We start from the raw sequence: 13,051 nt of genomic DNA on the forward strand, positions 1-13,051 counted from the left end.
GAGAATTACTTGAACCCAGGAGGCGGAGGTTGCAGTGAGCTGAGATTGCACCACTGTACTCCAGCCTGGGCGAGACTCTGTCTCAGAAAGGAAAAAAAAAAAGACCTCAGTTATCTTCCTCTCTTCAAACGGGCTATACTTGAAAATTTTCCTCCTCACATTATTCCTATTTGCAATGTGAGAAACACAGACACACACACACACACACACACACACACACACACACAAATTCAATGCTAAGCAAAAACTCAAAAAGTAGAAAGTACATATTTCTGAAAAAATGAAAAGATTAAATGACTTTTTGAAATTGCTATACTTTCAGCAAGTTATTATACCTTTATTAATGCCCATTTCTCCACCTAAAGATTTATCTGATTACTGCTAATCTTATTAGTGGTCATTAGCATATAAAAATATATTGGTTGAACATGAAATAGTCTAGATTATATTTATGCCTGATCTTGTTGCTGCTGAATGGTTAACACTGCTGAATGGTCTCTAAAATACTAAGGTACTAGCCATTAGAACAGCAGCATTTGTTGTACTCAGTATACCATGAGAGTTCAAAGGGACCAAATTTTGGTATTTGAGTTTATTTTATAAGCAATTATAACTATTTGTAGAGATTGCTATTTCATGACTTTGATTCTTTCTTACAGGTCCTCCATAGGGGGAAAAAAATCTAATTTTTGGTTAGTAGAATTAAAATTCATTTTATCTTACAATAACCCTAATTGTAAGATAAAATGAATTTTAATTCTACCAAACAATTCTACTGGACTCTTTTATACACCACATATTATTGAATTTTAGTTGTCTTATGCTGTTTTATCATCCTATATATTATTTTATCATTATTCATTGATTATAACCAATTATACTAAGAAATCAAAGATTAAAATAATAAGAAAGTTAGAGATTGATGGAATCACCTAGGAAGATGATATAATAGTGAAATAAATAATTACCCTTTATTGCACTGCCCAAAATACTGCATTATCTTTTATGAAGGTAAAAAAACTAGTAACACCATTTTTGTAGTTCACCTTTACGTTTCTGTGCAGAAAAGAGTTAACAGCAAAGTCCTGAGGCTGCTAGCTTCAGAAAGACCTGCTTACAAGGTTGGCCTGTGGCTGGCTTCTGGGAATTTGGCTGGTAAAGTTCCCTACATTGATCAAACTAAACCATTTGTACAAACATGTGGCTTATGCTGAATTCCTACTGCTACTGTCTAAATGTCTGTGTCCCTCCAAAATTCACATGTTGAAAGACTAACACCCAAGGTGATGGTATTAGGAGGTGGGGCCTTTGGGAGGTGATTAGGTCATGAGGGCAGAGCACTCATGAATGGGATTAGTACCCTTCTAAAAGGGTCCTGAGAAAGACCCCTGTCCCCTCTGCCATCTGAGTTTACAGTGAAAAGATGGCCATTTATGAATAAGGAAATAGGCTCTTACCAGACACCAAATCTGCTAGTGCCTTCATCTTGGACTTCCTGGCCTCCAGAAATGTGAGAAGTAAGTTTCCATTGTTTATAAGCCACCCACTATTTTGTTAAAGCAGCCCAAATAGATTAAGACACCTACTTTCTTTCAGGAGTCTGAAATTTTGGTGTGTTTTAGGCACAGTGTGTCTACATAACTAACTTCTAATAAAATCTTGGGAGCTGAGTCTCTGTTGGGTTTCCTGGACAGAAACCTCACATAAATGTTGCTGCGTTTTCAATGCTGGGAGAAGATACCCTGTGTGACCCCTCTGGGAGGAAGAGAGCATAAGGGAGCCTGCACATGGATTCCTCCACACTCAGCCTGTGTCTTTGTCCCTTATGATATAGCTGTGCATCCTCACTATATCTCTGTAATAAATCTTATCTGTGGATGCAACTATATGCTATGTCTGTGAGTCTTTCTAGTGAATCTCCTGACAAGTGTGAACACAGCTGAGAATTCAGAATTTTTTATTTTCTGCCCATAATAATGACCAACAGAGGAAAGTGTTTCACAATTATTATTCAGAAGATGAAAACAAAGAGATAGATTGCACTCTATTCTCTAACAATAATGGTGAAATGGGTCAAATAAGTGAAATCTTAAAACTGTGAGCCTCTAGATACCTATATCATAAATGAATTTTCTCAAACTCAAGAACTGATAAATGAGGAATATATTTCTAAGGACAAAAAGGAAATATAGTATTCTCAACTAGTTAGCCATTGAACATGAAAGACTTCCAGACAGTATTTTGCAGCAAGAACCTAGACCATTTCGCTCAAGGACATGTGATGATTTTCTGTAATTTTTTATGATATTTGTGTATCAAAATGTACTTTTTACAAAAAGGTTTGCTATATTTTAATTTTTATTGAAATTTCTAATAGCTGTTTTTCACTCTCTTTATTCTTAGTTCCATCAATTTTTCACAAAATGACTAAAAATATATTTTTAAAGGGTCTGTTGGACCCAGATGACAAACTGTGATGGCTATTTTTCCTGTCAAACTGAGGATTAAATAAACAAGAATGGACTGAAATTTTATAGATTAATAGAAAAATAATTAGTAACTTACTGAACTGATGGATATTGAATAGTTGTGACAATTCAAATACAATTCATAAGAACAGCTATTCGCAGAAGTAACCCATTCTAAGAAATTGCATACAAATACTGACTGAAAAGTCCTAGAATATTGGGGTCCCTTCACAGGTATATCCTACACTGGAGATACAGGGTAAGAGTCCAATGCTTGCTTTAAATCCTCACCCACCAAGCAGCTTACTGTTGATAACCTAAATTCCTCTGTAGATTTTCTAACACAGAAACAATGCCTTGCTAACTGAAAAGAATATTTGGTTTAAAAGCAGTTAGATCTCTCATTATGAACAAATAAATTGATTTTCTGATGATAAAACAAGATTTCCATTGTTTTGGAGGTTTTCAGTTGCTTATCTGTATAAGCCTGAACAGGCAGCTCCTCAAAGTTTCTATACCTGCAAATTAGAATCCCACAAAGATTGGGCTAAATTATATGGCATTAGAAACAAAGGTTTATATTCACTCTTTCCTGGGTAAGAACTTTTCTTGTTGATTTTTGCCTACATTCATCGTAAATTATTTTTTAAAATTTTTTATATTCTGAGTACCTGGAATCTGTCTTGTTAAGCATTAGGTTCTTAAGAGGCCTTAACCTCTTATAAAAGCACAGATCAAGCAAGGAAAAGGGGCTCAGTTTGATAGTTACTAACTTCTAAGAAGGTTAGCATAGTCAATTGTTAAACAGATATGAAAAAAATAAAATATTTCTTTTAGATGATTACATATTTCTTTGAAAATGTCAAGGAGAGATGCTTGTAAATGTTATTTTACATTAAAAGTAAAGGGCACTCACCAATTTACCCCATCTGCTTCCACCCAAGCAAAGCGGTACTCATTGACCCGGAGCATCAGCTGCAAACACCCGGCCACGCACTGCACATACTGCGAACTCTGCAAAAGAAGAAGTGTTGAGTTTTTAAATTGGAAAGCATTTAAAGTCATGTGATCAGACACACATTTCTAAATGAAAAGTCTGATTACCTACTGGAATTAGCATCTGAGCATCCAAAATTCCCTAATCTGTTTTCAAAAGTTAATCCTCATGTTTGCTTTAATCTCTACCTCTTAGAAATGAACAAGATTTTGTCTCCTGAATTAAATCTACACAAATCAAGACTACTTAACACACAGGGAAATCCGTAACAAAATAATTTATATTTGATACAGTTTGATAAATAAGCACATTGCCTTACTATGTTTCACATATCCCTGAATAAAGATATTATGTATAGAGAATACTGTTCTACATAATTACAGAACTATCAAAGAACAATAAAATTAACAAAAAGAAGAGTAAATACTTCAAGATAGGCCTACATGTAAATGACCTTGGACAAGTTCCCGAACTTTTTCAATATGAAATTTCTTCATCCTTATGAGAAAAACACTGCCAAGCACCCTGAATATTGTTAGATTTAAGAAAAATAATTTAGGCCAGGCACAGTGGTTCATGCCTGTAATCCTACCACTTTGGGAGGCTGAGGCAGGAGGATTTCCTGAGCTCAGGAGTTTGACGCCAGCCCGGGCAAACTGGTGAAACGCCATCTCTACTAAAAATACAAAAAACTAGCTGGGCATGGTGGCGCACACCTGTAATCCCAGCTACTTGGCAGGCTGAGGCATGAGAATTGCTTGAATCCAGGAGGCAGAGGTTGCAGTGAGCCGAGATCACACCACTGCACTCCAGCCTGGACGACAGAGTGAGACTCTGTCTCAAAAAAAGTAAATAAATAAATAATAATTCATTTTACAACACAGCTAGACAAACATAGGAACTCAATAAATAAAAACTTTATTAAAAAACCCATATGGCATATAAAAAGTCTAATTAAACACTTGAAAAAGACTATGATTTTTAAAATCATCAGTTCAATAACACTGTCCCTTAGAAATTGTGCTTAAACCTGAAACTTAAAATAAACAGGAGTAATACTCCCAGAAAGTTGCAAGCCCCTTCATTTTACCAAAGCTAGTGGGAACATCTGACCTGGGCTTTTCCTTAAATATGTACAATAAGCCTTAAGACTTTAAGAAGTAGAGAAAGGAAGCTGGGTGCGGTGGCTCATGCCTGTGATCCCAGCACTTTGGGAGGCCAAGGCAGGTGGATCACTTGAGCTCAGGAGTTCAAAACCAGCCTGGCCAACATGGCGAAACTCCATCTCTACTAAAAATACAAAAATTAGCCAGGTGTAGTGGCGCATACCTGCAATCCCAGCTACTCAGGAGGCTGAGGCAGGAGAGTCACTTGAACCCAGGAGGCAGAGGTTGCAGTGAGCCAAGATCACGCCACTGCACTCCAGCCTGGGTGACAGAGTGCCACTCTATCTCAAAAAAAAAAAAAAAAGAAGAAGAAGAGAAAGGAAAAGAAATTTCAGACAACAGCCTTCAAAATGAACATGCTAATTTCAAAAAGAATTTTTTAAGGAAAGAATCACAGGTGTTATATAAATTCACAGAACCTAACATACATGATGCTACTAAACTTTGCTCCAATTTAAATACCATTCATAAAAACCTAACACTTCAAAGAAATTCCAGGCACTTTAATACAAAAACACAACAATATAAGTACATTTGGTGGAATAGTCAAATGTATCAAGAAAAGGTGATCTTGGGTTGTACCTAAAAAGCAGTCAATTTAGTTCCACAAAAACACAATATATCAATATAATTTGCCTGAAAACTCAAAACATTAGCAAAAATTAGACAGATAAATAGTGCATTTTCAGTTCTAAAACAATATTCCATAATAAAAAAAATTTTTTTTTTCCAATTAAGTCATCAGGTAGAAACTTTTTCTAAAGAAGAGGAATCCCATCTTTCCTGCTTGGAGAGAGAACCAAGCAAGACTTCTAGACGAATGAATAAAAAGGCAACATAGAGCACCCTCTTCTCTTCTATTTACCATCAGTTTCCTCTCATCACAAAAATTCTTTGTTTCAGGGTAAGTCTTTCTTTTCTGTGGCTACTCACCATGCTATGTTGAAATACATAACACACTACAAGGATGGATTCTTGGTTGTTATTTATAGCTTCAGTATTCCCATTAAAAATGAGCATATAAAAAGCGCTGGTCCTCAATCTGACATACTCTCTCCTATTGCACACTATCAGGCAGTAGCCATACCATTCCAGAGATTACTTTCATAGTATAGAGAGAAACAGCACTGGTAAATGATTAAAGTATTGCCTTCAATTACGCAAAGTAGAGTGTATTACTTCCTGGTCTTTCACTTAAATTGAAGTTAAAGATGAAATAAAAATTTCCCCTTTTATGATACCAACAGCTTATTATTATGATACTCATTTTTTCAGAAGAGGAATCCAAGACATAAAAAGGTGATATAATTTGCTGAAATGAAAATACTGAGTTGGCCAGGCACAGTGGTTCACACCGGTAACCCCAGCACTTTCGGAGGCCGAGGAGGGCAGATCACTTGAGGTCAGAAGTTTGAGACCAGCCTGGACAACATGGCAAAGTCCTGTCTCTACTAAATATACAAAAAATGGCTGGGCAGGTGGCATGCACCTGTAGTCCCAGTTACTCAGGAGGGTCAGGCAGGAAAATCGCTTGAACCCAGGAGGTGGAGGTTGCAGTGAGCAGAGACGGCATCACTGAACTCCAGCCTGGGCAACAGAGTGACACCCTGTCTCAAAAAAAAAGAAAATAGTGAGTTAATCTTAGATTGGCACTAGAAGTCAACTCTCTTCATGCTTGACCTAGTATTCTTTGTACTGTGCCAAGCATTCTGGGATAAGAACTTGCTACAACATGCACTTTCTATGCAGCAAACCTCAATGGCAGAGAAAAACACTATTTTCACTTCTCAACACATTTAAGAGAATGTTATTTAGATAAATTCTTCAATGTTGCTGAAAATGCAAACTCTTACTATATTACAGTGAAAGTCACAACACAAAGATAATAGCAACTACAGTATTCACATTCCTGGTGAATGTGGTCTCAGTGATCCATACACTACAAAATTACAAATTTAGTAATTGAGGAACTGCACAATAAGTAGGCAATAAAAGCAACATAAAAACATCAATGATACTGTATGTACAAAGTAAAACTAATGTTATAAAAATGTTTACAAATTTTCAATATTCATCTTCATAATGCTAGGATTTAAGTGCAAACTAAGTGAAAAAGAATAAAGACAGTATTCATCTACATTCTGGAATTGTCTGCACTTGAGAAAACAAGTCTGCTTGGAGTAAAAGGCATCTGTTCCACAGATACTTGGTGAAAATGCACAGCACATTGGTATCAGTGAAGCACAAAGATATACTTTTCAAACGTACAATTGACTAAAATAAGTCCCAGAAAGCAGTTTTAAGTGAAATGAAAAGATGCTGATCAAAGTTCTAAAAGTAATTAATATGTTTCATGACTATTAAACTTTTCTTTTTCTCTTAAAACAAAAAGGTGATTGTATACGTGTGTGTGATTTTTGCTTCAATAGAGACACTTAAAAAACACAGGACAATATCAAGTGTCAGTAAAGAACTGAAACAAATGGAATTTTCATACTTCGTTGAAGAGCACACAAACTGAAAAAACAGGCAAGATCCACTAAAACTAAATTTACATACACACCATTAATCAGCAATTCTATTCTAAAATTAGGTGCTGCAGACATAAAGGTACACATCTGCCAAAAGATATGTATAAGAATGTTCACAGCAAAATTATTCACAAGAGTCAAAAAACTAGAAGCAACCCAAATATCCATCAATAAGAGAATGAGTAATATTCATATAATGAAATACTACACTGCAATGAAAAAGAATTACTGCTAAATGCAATGAATGAATTTTGCAGACACAATATTAAGCAAGAGAGCTCAGACACATAAGAATTTATACTGTATATGATTCCATTAAATGGAGTTCAAGATCAGACAACACTACTCTATGGTAATAGATATCATAATAATGACAACCTTTGTGCGAGTTGAGGTGAAGGCAGTCGGAGGAATTATGAGGTATACATTTATCCCGCTGAACATTTAACTTCTGTGCATTTTCCTTTATGTTAAGTTATGACATAATTTTTAAAAAAAAATAGAGAAAAGAAAGTAAAAGAGAAATAGAGAGGGAGAAGGACAGAGTGAACACTGGAACAGGAATCAGAAGTTTTGTCACATAATGTTGGGCAAATCACTTAACTTCTTGAAAATTGTCTTCTCGTTAGCAAAGAAAAAGAAAAATAATATCATCTCTACCACTGGGAAAAATAAAAAAAAACTGCTACGACACTGAAATCAATTTCTATAAAACACTAAACAATTGTAAAATATACTATTATCATCAATATTCAGGAATTAAAATACATATATACCCCAAGAATTCTCTTGAAGTTGGCTGATTAAAAGAGATCCTCTAGTCAACAGTCATAAAATATCTAAATTAAGATAGTTTTACCAAAAAAAAAATAGTTTTACTATTGGTTTACAAATTTATAAATCTTCCAAGTACTGCTTTCAATCTAATGTGCTTAATCCAGTAATTCAATTACATGACTAGTGGGAATCTTTATTACAGAAAACAATTGTTGGCATAACTAAAAAAAAACGTGATTTTCTTTATAAATTATTGCTTTGTATGCAACTTCCGAGAACATAACTAATAAATACACAGTATTAGGTTAGCTTATTATTGTTATCAGTGCTATACTTTGAAAATGACATGTAAAAGAAAGTCTTATACTTAAATACTTTACCAGTTAATTTTCTTTTGCATTTCAGAATATATCTCCAGGCAATCCTTCCAAAAATCAACACAAAGCCCATTTTATAATAAAGTGTTGAACAGCTTGTGTAATTTACTGAATACTGTGCTGAAAGTGAAAATCATAATGGTCATATGGATACTCGATGTACTATTTCTACCAAAAGTATATGCTTTTCACACAACTGTAAAGTTGAAAAATCATAAGTTGGACCATCATAGGTCAGGGACTGTCTGTAATTGCCTGTGAGTTACTCCAGGTCCCCACAAACTTCACAACTCACCAGCTAGAGCAGACTACAATTTAATAACGGCCTGCAGTATGTGAATAACTGATGTGGCCCACTGATTTCTGCTACTTAATCAGCACTTTTGATGGACTTATAATCAAAGCAGTAAAGAACTAAAGCAAAGAAGTCTTCCACCTCTTCTGAAGGGGTGACAAGTATTACATCAGCACAGCATTAAATTAAAAACAAAGCCAAAGCAGTGAAACTAGCCTCCCATTAACAAGAATATTAGAACTGCCCCAGAAAACAATTTAAGGAATCTGGTCAAAAGCCAAAAAAAAAAACTAAGCCCTGGGCCGGGCGTGGTGGCTCATGCCTGTAATCCCAGCACTTTGGGAGGCCAAGGTGGGCGGATTACCTGAGGTCAGGAGTTCGAGACCAGCCTGGCCAACATGGCGAAACCCCCATCTCTACTAAAAAAAAAAAAAAAAAAAAAAACTAAGTCCTTTTTCCTCTCAATCTAAAATACTGTCACTGCACACTAAAACACGGATGAATCTTGAAAACACTATGCTAAGTGAAGGAAGCCAGTCACAGAAGACCATGTATGATTTCATTTATATGGAATGTCCAAAAGAGGCAAATCCCAAGACAGAAAGTAGGTTAGTGGTTGTCAGGGCTTGGAGGCAAGAACAGGAATGGGGAAGACTGTTAATGTGCACAGGGTTGGTTGGTTTGTTTTTCTGAGATGTTGAAATGTTATGAAGTTAGACTGCGGTAATGGTTGCACAATTCTGTAAATTTATTAAAAATCACTGAACAGCAAAATGATGCATTTTATAGCATGTGAAATATATTTCAATAAGGCTCTTTTTAAAACTAAATAAAATTGAAAATTTACTTCCTCACTCACACCGGCAACACTTCCAAGGGCTCCAAAACCACATATGGCTAGGGGCTGCCACAATGGACAGTACAGCTATCATGAGCATTTCTACCATCACAGAAATTTCTACTGGACATGGATTGCTCCACTAAATGAAGAGGCAAGATGCAACAAGCAAGAAGGACCTGGCAATTTAAGTCACTACTAGTGACACAACATTCATCTAGCAACTACTCATTCCAGACTGATTCTGCAACACAAATCACAGAGAACAGGGCACGGACACATGTGGGCTCTCTCATGAATCGTTCTCCTGCCTATGCGTACTGTAAAAACGAAGCTAGGCAGGGGAAAAACGAAAACAGAGAAAGAAACAAATCCCCAGGTTCTTCCTAAATCTTCCAAAGTTTGTGAAGGAGTCACAGTATTCTTTCATCAGGGAATCAGCACAGCAATCCACTTCCACACTGTCCTGCCTTCCTCAGAAGAAAAGACTTACAATTCATGTTTAAGAATCAGTAAACAACTCAGACAGTCTAAAGTAAGTACATATAATCTGATGTCTATTTTCACAATTAGGAGAAGACAAATAATGCACTTTAAGGAAATTCCACTTATCTAATGTCACTTAAATAAAAATGTTTCACTAGGGACAGTGGCTCACGCCTATAATCCCAACACTTTAGAAGGCCAAGGCAGGTAGATTCCCTGAGCTCAGGAGTTCAAGGCCAGCCTGGACAACATAATGAGACCTTGTCTCTACCAAAATACAAAAAAAATTAGAGGGGCATGGTGGCTCATGCTTGTAGTCCCAGCTACTGGCGGGATGGGGGTCGGGGGTTGGTGGTGGTGGTTGGGCTGAGGCTGGAGGATCGCTTCAGCCTGGGAGGCAGAAGTTGCAGTGAGCTGAGATCACGCCACTACACTCCAACCTGGGTGACAGAGTAAGACTCCATCTCAAAAAAAAAAAAAAAAAAGAGTTTTTAATGATCCACTCATAACTTAAAATGATGCTTCTGAGGCCATTTTAAAAAGGTAAGACTGTTGAATCATGTTTATTTCATATTTTGCAGTGTAAAACTTGTTTTATACTGACATCAAGTGGCAATAATTTGTAATGCAGTTTACCAAACTGCTTTTCTCCACTCTAAAAAGATATGATTTAAAGGTATGATACTGATACCTTAAAAAGTCTGAGTAAGCAATGCGACTTGAGGAATGCCTAAAGATGCAATTCCAACTCAGCTGCCTCACAAGTAATTCTCTAAGCAATCCATTTCTTCAGAGTCTCTGTGTGACCTCGGGCATGCTGGTATGTTTTTCTGTTTGGTCTCACTACTCATCCATAAAATGTGGCTAATGATATGACCTACATTGAACAGGGAATGTAAATATTCAAGGAGATGTAAATGTAAAATGAGTAAGTGTCGGGCACATAGTTAAGTGCTCAATGAATATTAGCTGCTAGATTAAGATTCCCCTATAGAAATGTAAGAATCAAAGGAAGGGCTGACACCCTACTCTCAACACATAGAGGTCTGCTTTTCAAGTAGACAGCCATCTAAAAAAGTAAGAACTTCAGGAAGAGTCCAAAAATATGTTCAGGGTTAAGAGTCACTAAAGGGAAGAAGGTAGGAAACCAAAAACCATCTTTTTCTAACTCACAATCACTCCTGATGTGAATTCCATTTGGGATGTATGTGAATCTACCAGGTAAACCGCTTAGACCAACACACCGCCAATTCAATTAATTTTGTTTTTCTAATACACTTCACAGAAAATAGCAAAATAAGGATGCCATGTCAGCAGAGTTTGCATTTCCTTATTTAAGCTTTAGTAACTTAAAATACTTTGACAACCACTTAAATAAGTTTATAAGTCTAAAATAAGCTAAATAATTTTTCAAACCGGTAGAAATTCAAGTCATACGAAATGAGATTCCCAATTTAAGCAAAATAAAGATTCTCAATGTAAACATCTGCTTCTGATTGAGAAACGAGACTTCTTACCCACCATTTCCTCAGCCCACCATGGCCCCAGGATGGCGCATCTAGTTCTATACCTTGTTCTGATTCCACTTCAGAAGGCTAATACCCATTTTCTGGACTAACATATGAGTCATCAAACACTTCAACCCATGCTCCAAGAGAAGCTCAGCTTCAAGATGGATTTTGCTGCCATCTATGGTCTTGGAACATACATGCCCGTGACATTCATTCCGATTATGGGAGTACCAGTAACCAATATGGATATTAAATGGCTCCTACAGAGCTTCACTTGGGTCTATTGCAGGCAGGTTACAAAAACTACCCTCTAAAGATGCTTCCTAGTTTCCTAGCGATTCTTTCAAGAAAGAAAGCTAGACGCACTTCTGTTTCTGTCTCCATTTTCCCTATCTTTCTATCAACTGGCTCTCATCATGAACATCGTTAACTTGTCCAAACTTACTTCCAATTCCTGAGCTATTCCTAGAGCACAGCAAAGTTCAGCCATTCCCAAATGGAAAACACAACTTTAGCCAAGAAAGGAACTTGGGGAGCCATAATTAGTCTTAACCTTTAACCTTTTGGCTCTACAAAAATGTGGAAAGAAGGCCTGGCGTGGTGACTCATGCCTATAATCCCAGCACTTTGGGAGGCCAAGGCAGGCAGATCACGAGGTCAAGAGATCGACACCACTCTTGGCCAACTTGGTGAAACCTCATCTCTACTAAAAATGCAAAAATTAGCTGGGTATGGTGGCGGGCGCTTGTAGTCCCAGCTACTCGGGAGGCTGAGGCAGGAGAATTACTTGAACCTGGGAGGCAGAGGTTGCAGTGAGCTGAGATCACACCACTGTACTCTAGCCTGGTGACAGAGTGACATTCTGTCTCAAAAAAAATAAAAAATAAAAAATGTGGAAAGAGATTAGTCAAAAAAGAAAAAAAGTCGAGCAAGGGGCTGGCTACCATGTAGCCCCACATAAAGCCTTGAGCTTCATAGTACACAGTCAGTTTTAGTGCCATCAAGGAACTCATTTCTTGGCCAGGTGTGGTGGCTCACACTTGTAATCCCAGCACTTTGGGAGACCGAGGCAGGCAGATTACTTGAGGCCAGGAGTTCAAGACCAGCCTGGCCAACATGAAGAAACTCCATCCCTACTAAATATATAAAAATTAGCCAGGTGTGGTGGCGCATGCCTGTAATCCCAGCTACTCAGGAGGCTGAGGCAAGAGAATCACTTGAATCCAGGAGGCAGAGGTTGCAGTGAGCTGAGATTGTGCCACTGCACTCCAGCCTGGGGGATACAGCTAGACTCTGTCTCAAAAAATAAATAAATACATAAAAGTAACTGAATTTCTTTCAAATGTTTGACGCTTTTGTTCACCTGTTGATTAGACAGATATCAGACAGTTTAATCAGATAACTGAAGTTTAAAGAGAAAACTTTATGATTATTTGCTCCAGTTGTGCTTCTGAATTCAGATTTTTGCTTTGATTCTCAGGTCTGAAACAAAAGTCACCAGGAAAAAAGAGCAACGGGAAAGAACAAGTCTTATGTCTACCACAGAAAAGATGATCTCCACAGACCATCAATATTTATATATAGTTTATAATACAATTAACCTAA

The 13,051-nt window shown here is 36.9% G+C and overlaps 1 protein-coding gene across 4 annotated transcripts in view; it reads right to left on the minus strand.

The window, feature by feature from the left end:
- Nucleotides 1-13,051, minus strand: part of ATP6V1H (ATPase H+ transporting V1 subunit H) — a 129,089-nt gene that overhangs the window by 81,569 nt on the left and 34,469 nt on the right. For all 4 annotated transcript variants that reach the window (XM_054498296.2, XM_054498295.2, XM_054498294.2 and 1 more), the window contains one exon: nucleotides 3,385-3,482. In XM_054498296.2, the coding sequence (XP_054354271.2) occupies nucleotides 3,385-3,482 (98 nt within the window). The remainder of the gene's footprint in view (nucleotides 1-3,384; nucleotides 3,483-13,051) is intronic.

This window comes from Pongo pygmaeus, chromosome 7, assembly GCF_028885625.2.
Source record: "Pongo pygmaeus isolate AG05252 chromosome 7, NHGRI_mPonPyg2-v2.0_pri, whole genome shotgun sequence".
Classification (NCBI taxonomy): Eukaryota; Metazoa; Chordata; class Mammalia; order Primates; family Hominidae; genus Pongo; species Pongo pygmaeus.